This window comes from Chondrus crispus, genomic scaffold, assembly GCF_000350225.1.
Source record: "Chondrus crispus Stackhouse genomic scaffold, scaffold_497, whole genome shotgun sequence".
Classification (NCBI taxonomy): domain Eukaryota; phylum Rhodophyta; class Florideophyceae; order Gigartinales; family Gigartinaceae; genus Chondrus; species Chondrus crispus.
In genome coordinates, this window is record NW_005178477.1 from 36,424 (window position 1) to 45,155 (window position 8,732).

The 8,732-nt window shown below is 50.6% G+C and overlaps 2 protein-coding genes across 2 annotated transcripts; one reads left to right on the plus strand and one right to left on the minus strand.

Moving 5' to 3' along the window:
• The first annotated feature begins 2,874 nt into the window (after positions 1 to 2,874).
• On the plus strand, positions 2,875 to 5,726 carry CHC_T00000345001 (hypothetical protein). The gene is made up of 3 exons (XM_005709776.1): positions 2,875 to 3,081; positions 3,252 to 5,649; positions 5,716 to 5,726. The coding sequence occupies exons 1-3, from the start codon at positions 2,875 to 2,877 to the stop codon at positions 5,724 to 5,726; spliced, it is 2,616 nt and encodes an 871-aa protein (XP_005709833.1).
• A 1-nt stretch (position 5,727) lies between these two features.
• CHC_T00000346001 (hypothetical protein) lies at positions 5,728 to 8,667 on the minus strand. Its single transcript, XM_005709777.1, has one exon. It carries the CDS (start codon positions 8,665 to 8,667, stop codon positions 5,728 to 5,730), a length of 2,940 nt encoding a protein of 979 aa, XP_005709834.1.
• Positions 8,668 to 8,732: the final 65 nt, after the last annotated feature.

An 8,732-nucleotide genomic window follows, 5' to 3' on the forward strand; every position in this document is an offset into this window, starting at 1 on the left:
AGTTATTTGATGGTCCATCTCTTCGTCTGGTTTGAGACGTAGTGCTCATAGAAAGGGGATAAGAGCTGTATAAATCGAAGCACCATTCGCTCAAACGCGGACGTTTTCTGCCCAAACATCCTCGCCAAAAAATCCCACGTACCCCCGTGCTTGAGAACTGCCAATACCATAAACAGCACGTCTTTAGGCTTCTGTGCGCATTTACGCCGACGAGCGACGTTGTAGTTTGCAAGGACCAACGCCTCAAACCCAGCCGAAATGCAGATGAATTGGGCCCGGTTGAAGTTGGTCATTTCCACAATGGCCTTCGCACCCTCCTCATCGTAGAAATGGTCAAATATCGGCGCATCAGTCCCATTATCCTCATCACTGTTCTCTGGGCGCTCGTACTCGAACGCCTCGAGCTCATTACGGCGATCAATTGACGCATTGGCGAGGAGTTGCAGGGCTTGTGCTGCATCGTGAGATGAAAAGCAGGCCATAGTGCAGTGTGCGATAATGATAAGAAATGGCAGGCGAGAGGGGCACGCGGCGAGGGAAGCGGGGGTGGGGCAAGAGGGGTAAAAGTGGCGGAGCAGATGGAGAAAAACTAGTGCAGAGTGGGAGAGAGACGATGGGGGACAGGGAGATGGGATGGGAAGGTGTGGAATGTGGGCGTGGAGTTGTGTAGGTATAAAGGTTGCGTGTGTGGGATTGGAGTGGAAAGGTGGGGAAGTGGGGCTTGACACTGTAGGTGTAGAAGGCGGAGCGGAAGGGGGCGGGATGAGGGCGGGAAGAACCAGTTCTGAATTTTTGAAAGGCGTTGACCTCTGTCATTACGATGTGGCCCGGTCTTTTATCAAATGAACTGGGCGTTACAGGTTGAGATGCTGCTCTTTCACATTCAATCGAAGTCCAGGAATTGACCACGTATTGGCGATTCGCGGGTTTCTTGTCGAAAAGGTCGACCATATTTACAGTTAGTGTGTGATTTATTTATTAATTTGTGATACGTCAAAAATAGTTGTCTTCTCAGTAGTTATTTGGCTCTTTGGGCTGTCCGAGAGAATTTGCGTGAATGGTCTACAGTGAACCCTCCCGATAAGGATCATTCTCCATATGGATATCCTCCGTAAACGGATAGAAAGTCGAGCGACGTACTCTGTAGCTTACAAATTTTTACCAAAAAACAATGACTGTGGAATATTCCTCAATTGGATATCGGGTTCAATTTGAAATAAGCATATCATACAGACCCCTCCTACTTAAAACGTATTTTATGGTTACTTTTCAGCGGCCAAGGCACAAATTACCCCGTAACCGTTCATTCTTGATCGATCCGTTTACAATCTGCTCAATAAATTCCAATCCCCGCCTGAGGCTTCGCACTTGTCATCATTCTCGACAAAAACATCTTTCTAGCATATACTCCCGTTGGTCCTCCCCCAATAAATCTCCTCTGATCGCAAACATTGCGTGTTGTCAGCACCGTAGCCATCTGCCCCCGTCAAGCGACAATCGTCGATGAAGCGCTCTGAGCTTAACCTCGCCCAAAAGCAACAAATATGTGCAGAGTTCCAACGGCGCAAAAAGAGCAAGGAGCAGACGTCACAAAGCGCCCTTGCGAAGTGGGCCTCAGTACAGTTATCCCTTTCCAAACCTCCTGCTCCAGTTGTCATGTCCCGCATCATCAACGGAAAGTATGGTTTTCGTCCCGATATCTCTGCGTACCAAGAAGGGGAATTGCACAGTCCAGACGACGATAAATACATTTTTTAAGTAAAGCACAGACATTCTGAGAGATGCAGATCACCGTGACACCGTTATGATACGGTCTCCGGATGTGAATAACCTCCGCAAATGGATACAGATTACGTCCACCGAGCGTATCCATATCGAGAGGGTTCACTGTAGTGACACCCTGAAGTACGGCGTCCTGTATTGAGATTGGCTTTACTCAGTTGGGCCTTACCGCGTCCCCCTCCTCCTGTACTTTACTTTCGCTTTTATTCGAGATTCGTTTGTGGAAGAGCCACTCTGTCCATGTACGGTCCTAAAGGTTGAACCATAAGGACACGTACGCTCTCAGAATAGGATTTCCGGAAGTCGATGGAGAGCGCGTTGTCTTTCTGCAGGGTAATGGAGAGGCGCGCGCGTAGGATACGCCGAGTCGTGGAGACGGGATATCAGCTCTATGCTGCGAATGGTCCTGCTTGATCTTGTAAAACGATCAGTTATAAGATGAACGGGTACCCTTGGTACTGTACACCGGGGACGGTATTTAGTGTCAGCGCTAAATTAGTGTCACCACGTAAATAGTGTCACTGACACTAATACATGTCAGAGCCCGGGACGACGACGGATCAATCCAGACATAGAACAATCCTTCCTTTGAGCCGGACCCATCTCACTGCCGGTCCGGAGGGATGGTATTGGTATGCGATTCGTTCGGTTCGTTTCGGGAGCACTAATTTGTGCGCGGGAGTGGAGATACGCAGGCATTCATTACTGAAAAGCGTTTTGTACTAAGAACAGGTCAACTGGTCGGTCTTTGGTCTGGTATATAGGAAAAGGTTGGGCGATGCAGAGTTGTAACAAGGGGCATCTGCGATAAGGAAAGAGGAGGGGGGGCCAGCGTCAGGACTTATGATTAGAGGCAGGCATGTGAGGTTTTGGTAGGACGAAAAGAAATGCTGTAGGCTCTAATGGGATCGAACTTACACTATTCATTGTTACGTTTGACAATATCAGTGACAGTAATACCGTTTTCACTGAAATAGTGTAAGTACGGAAATAGTATCACTGACATTAATATATGTTTAGGGGTCGATATTTCCATAACGGAAATGGTATCAGTGACACTAAATACCGTCCCCGGGTGTACTGTAGGCACGAATGGTAGCGCGGCCTACAGTGGAGCGGTGGTGCAATACTACGGTATTCGTAGCGGACGGATGTGTACAGTATACGCACGATTCTGTACTGGATGGGATTGTGAAGAAATGGGACAAAAAGATCATTGCTGGTCCCCAGGGTCCACGACTCGTTGGGGGCATTCCTGAATTTCGGATTTTCCATCCAACGAGACTTTGGGGCGCTGCCGTCACCTGATAATGGACTCTTTCTGATCACGGGTGTTGACGTTGTTGCAGGTCTGGAAAAGGACGCAAGCAAGTCGGCCTCACGCCATACGCTCGGTTGCATCAGCCATCTGGCGGAGCCATTGGAGCTTCGCGCTGCTTTGGAAGATGCGATCCTTATTCCGCAAGCAGCCGCTATTCGTTTTCACACTTCTACTGGGAATTGTGCTCCTTGTTCAACATGCCCATGCTTCACTTGAAAAGCTGAGTAGGTTTCAGCGCAAATGCTTCAGAGATATCGGACGATGTGTTATGTTCATGGACGGGGAAAGGGCTTTCGGTTGCGCTCAATGTGGACAAGATACTCGTACTGCAATACTCCGAGAGGTTACATCCTCTGAAGTTTTGCTACGCCTCGTAAGTCCGGCAAATGACCGATTCATTTTTCTAGTGCCTGAGTTCGTCTTTTTAGACCCGGGGGTCGTGCGAAACCTTGAGACCGCCACAAATGTGGCTGCTGTCGTCGTTTATGAGCAGTCCTTGGATGCCAACAACGAAACCTTAAACTTTCCCCCAATAATCGGGAACCGCCTCTCATCTGATGCTGCCGAACCAAACATGGCCTATAACATTTATCCGGAAGGTGAGACCCCATCTCAAGGCGGCTCGACTGTGCCCCCCTCGACGACCATAGAGCGTAACCCGTTTGGAAGAGGGAGCAAGTTTCTGCTGTTCCCCTTTAACATATTCCATGTCAATTCTACTATCGCAGGTTTTCTTCGTGAGAGAATAGAACGTTTTCCGATCCAGGACGGTTTTTTTTCCGTTCAAGAAGACAACCCTCGGAGGTCTAGCACTGCACCCAGATATAAGGGCCAGTCACGAGGGCAAATGTTTGCCTGTCCACCGGAAGCTGCCGAAACTTCCAATGTAAGCGGCAGCACCAACCCAGAAGATGATTCCGCGTCTGGACAACAGTCTTGGGAGGACAAAACTAATTCAAAAAAGTGTTTAAGTGAGAAGACATGCCTTCCTATAGGAGGGCAATCATTGTGGTCTGCTTTGGGGCGTGTCGATTTCTCGAGGGAGGGCGGCCCGCGTGAAGTCCTCGCCATCACTGCCCCCATGGACTCACTGGCATTCTTTCCGGATCTCTCACTCGGAGCTTCGGCTGAGATTGCTTCCGTGGCCGTACTAATGGCAGTCGCTAAATCAGTGGCTGAGTACAGACGAGGAGAAGGCAAGAATATAAAGATGAAGCTACAGCCAGTTTATTTTCTGTGGAATGCCGAGTCGTGGGGATATACTGGGTCGTCGCGTTTTCTCAAGGATGTCCAAGAATTCGAGTGCAAGATCGAGAACAATGCCTCCGAAGGCAAAAAAGGTTGTTCAGATCGCTTTATGGACAGTTTGAAGTTTAAGGATTTCAAAGACAAACCGTTCACTGTCCTGAACATCGGGCAGATTACGACTCCAATTTTTGAGAATGCGACTGTACAGAATGCGAATTTCTACAAACAAGGCATCCGCATCCGCGACATAGATCAGGAAGAGGACCCAGGAGAGGGACCGCTCGAGAAGGCTCTTAGCAAGGCATTCGAGAACAATGAGCTCCAACTCACACTTGCGGAAGGTTCGCGCGATATTACCCCAATAGATTCCTCTCAAAGCTTTCAGAAATACTTGCCAGAGGCTGAAGTGGTCTCAATAACAAGTTACAATGAATCTTTTACAAACTCCTTGTATCATTCGATATATGACGACAAGAGACTAATCAAACATACAGAGCCAATTCGCGTACTTGCGAAACTTATCGCAAGGACTGTCATCTCTCTTGCGTTTGAAAAAGAAGACGTGCCGGTGGAGATCGATAATGAGGTGATCGACCAGGTGCTATTCTGTCTAACAAGCCGCACTCAATGGCGTGACTGCAAAATGGCAAAAGAGTTCCTTGGAGAGATGCTCGATAAAGTCAAAGACGACGTGAAGCCGGGGAACTACCCAGGATCTTTTTTCCCATCCACGCGGTTGTTTGACTCCAACACTGGTGCGTTTGCCAAGCTGATTCTGGTGCGAAATTTTATGGCTTTTCACAATCAATACGAGCTTGATCAAGAGCTTGATCAAGAACGGAATTGCAGCGAAGAAAAAGAAAACAGTTGCGACGCTTTTTTCGAGGGTGTTAACAAGGACGCCGGGGCACAGAGTCACTCTGAATTGCGGACAGGAGTTTGCACCCGAGGGACATGCGTTGCTTCGGATACATACACCCACAATGCATTTGGAACCGCCCTGGACAGTACTAACACAGCCCAGAGCGAATTTGAGTACAAGGAAGAAGGCAACGGAGAAGAAGAGGAATCTAATTCGGTAACTGCCAGCACACCAAAAGAAGCAGGTTTTACCGAAAGCGTATGGGATTTTGAGCATGGGTTCTGTGGATTTGTGGAGGATACAACTACGTTTGGGGTTGTGATTTTGGCGCTAGGAATTTTTATAATGCTTCTCAGCATGGTCTTTGTCTTCTGTTTCGACAAGCGACTAGAAAAATCAGAGGGTGATCCTCCCGGTGCGATATCTATTGCTGCAGGTGAGAGGTGGTCAGCTGGGCAAAATGTGTGAAGGGTGTTCCGTACGCCCAGGGAGCCATTTTGAGTTTTCTTGTAATCTACTTTTGTTCATGTACAACCAACCAGTTGGTGACTATATTTGTGTGGTCGTTTCTAGCTGTTGATCCTAACATCTCTTGTAAAGCATAAAAGAATCTGGTGCGTGGGCCATCCTTCAACGCCTCTTTCAAAGTCCACAGTGCCTTCGGATCATCGGGATCGCGAGACTCAATTTGAGCAGCCATTTCCATCACAATGATGGCACTGAGAACCGGCGGGCATCGCGGTCCTGTCAAAATTCCACGTTTCATGGCGGTGCAATACCTTACCATCAATGCATCTGCACTGCTTTCACGAGCCCTGTATGACTTTGTACTGCGATCGACGAGGAACAATGCTCTTTCAAATAAGATAGCTCCGCCACACTCCTCCACAGTCTTCTTCCAGAGTGCCCCTCTCAGACTATCATCAGCTTCAGGCGCACACATGATCGTCAGGATAACTGTGGCCAAAGGATCCGCCTGGGAATGGCCCTCAGTTGATACAGGGCCACGAGTTACTAAATGGTCTGCCATCCCAAGCAAACAAGTAGTCAGATCCGAATCTGGAGATGTAGATATTGTGCTGAGCGTGGTGTCGTATTTTGACCGAAATAAGGTTGTGCCTCGTCTGATAGCTTCACTAGCAGTGCGTTGCAGTAAAGGAAAAAGTTTCGGGGAAGTCTCGTACCACGCGCTTGGTGATTTCAAGAGGATGCGAAACAGTACATCCGGAGCAAGGATTTCTTTTTCGAACCAGCCTGTTGCAACAAAAAAGAAATAGTCAATTGCTCCTTCATGTTTGACCCACATGCTCCCAAGATCCTCGGGGTCGACTAAAAGCTTGTGTTCCGTGCGATCTCCGCTAGATACGCTAGGCAGTCCTGAGGGTGGATCTGTCCGGCTCGACAATTCCCACAGATCCGTTTGCGCAAGGGGTAGCAGGTCTTCTGAGCACTTTCGTGCCTGCTCTACTGTGAGGGAGGGGTTGATATCCGTGAGACAAGTGGCTCGAAGAACACATCTTGCCAAGATATCGATGATGATTTGCGGGTCCGAAATCCAGGGAATTAGGTCCATGGCCATCTTCACTGCGTTCACACCAGAAGAAACCTTTGCAAACAACCCTATCCATTCTGCACACGCATTCGATGCCGGCCTCCACGGAAACTTGAGCCCCTCTCGATTTCCGTCCAAGCATCGAAACTCACGCTTCACACCGATCATGAGGCGCTTTACTTCTCGTTGCACGTATTCCTGGTCCACCTGCACGCGCGCCAACGTTCTGGCCCCTGCGTGGCTTAGGGACGCTTGGGCTTGAAGGGTGTCCAGTCCGTCAGTCGTGACGGACTCGGAGAAAGACGCAATTGTTTCCGAAGCTACAGAGCATTGGCTGAGAATCTTTCGCATCACAGTTGGATCGAGGGGAATGGCAGCAATGGCGAGAAGAGTTGCGACAAAGTGACCAGCAGCCGCTTTGCGGAGGGGGTTCTCGCTCTGAGCCGATGAAACGAATACCCTCGACGCCTCTAATGCGATGGGAACAAGCCCTGAGAGCTGGTCTTTGGCAAACTGCAGTTGTTCGCCTGGTGGTGGCTTTGACACGGCTCCAGGCGATGGAGCGGTTCGACCCTTTTCGACCCCTTGGTCATCTTTTCCATTGCCCTCTGACGAGACGGTAGTGTACAAACAGTGGGTGTATGCTTCGAGCGCTAAATACGCTTCTGCGGATAGTTCGACACCCTCATGGGCCAACCTACAAACCGCTGGGGCGCAAGAGGTAAATGGCATTAAGCCTCGTTGGAAAGTGAGGCAGGCCCTGAGCATGCGGAGCGCACCCTTTGCTGCCTGGAAGTGACACTCACTGGGTCTCACCGACGCATCTCGGAGAAACCAGGTGAGCGGTTGAGTGACGCGTCGCATGAAAGTGTCGCTAAAACATGAGTCGTCTAAGGACTTTACTAGCTCAGGGTCGCTCCACGCCGCGTTGACGATTGCTTGGGACAAAGCGTCACACGCTAGTAGTGCCGTGATGGGCCGGAGGGTGTCGCGGCCAAGGCAAAGTTGTTGCATGGCCTGAGACGTGGCGCGGCCCACAAGCATGTCTCGCGACGACTTTGCAGAAAACGTGACAATGGCTCTGACCATGGCTAGAGCTCGAAGTGCAAACTGCTCTGTCTCTGTATTAGAGGCGTCGTGGCGCGCAATGTTGACCAGGACGGGGACACAGGCCGACTCCGCCAACACGGAGAGCACTGGTGGCGGTCGAAGGTGAAGGTTTGGAGAGTAGAAGCGCGAGGCCAGGTAGAACGAGGGCACAAGGCAGTCCTGAGCAAGGTGTGAATGCGGCTTGACGAGAGCCTCGACAGCTTCAATAAAAGCGATGCGATTTGTGAGTGCGGCCTCGAAGTTGAGACGGGAGGGAAACGGGGCAAAGGCGAGGGCAAGTCCGCCGGATTCGACGAGAGGAGCTGAAACGGAGGAGCCGTGGTTCTGCAGCAAGGCGGTGAGAATGCGAAGGGCCAAGACGCGCTGGCCGAGAACAGTGGAGCGGGTGAGGAGCAGCAGGTCTGCGAGGGTATAGCCTGCGCTTGCGGGCTCTGCGCCATGGTGGTGAAGACCGAGGTGGGTTGGAAGGTGGGCGATTTGGTGTGGGGTGAGGGAATGACCCTTAAGGTCGAAGCGATGGGAGGCCAGGGGTCCTAGGGCGTGCAGAGCTTTGGACAGAAGGGAATCGACTGAGGTATCGCTTTCGAGCGGGACGCAAGCGTCGGTCATCCAGAGACGCTTCTGCTGCTCAACATGGTCGTCCGCGGACAGTGGGGTGGATGGGGAGTGAGAATCGGAAAGTGGGGTGGGAGATGGTGCTGGGCGCGAGCGGTTCTTGAGGAAGGCAATGTTGTCCGGGGAGAGTACGGAGGCGATCTCGCGTTGGGCTTCGAGAATCTGTTGCGGGGTCATGTCTGCGATCTGCTGATCTACTGTGGACGGCGCTGAGGGGGGTGATCTCGGTTGGGACGGATTTT

What these genes read in the sequence shown, in the direction of transcription:
- CHC_T00000346001 (XM_005709777.1), bottom strand. Translation starts at nt 8,667, where the DNA reads ATGACCCCGCAACAGATTCTCGAAGCCCAACGCGAGATCGCCTCCGTA.
- CHC_T00000345001 (XM_005709776.1), top strand. Translation starts at nt 2,875, where the DNA reads ATGGTAGCGCGGCCTACAGTGGAGCGGTGGTGCAATACTACGGTATTC. An exon ending in CGAGACTTTGGGGCGCTGCC is followed by an intron (nt 3,082 to 3,251) that starts GTCACCTGATAA and finishes TTCCGCAAGCAG; the next exon opens with CCGCTATTCGTTTTCACACT.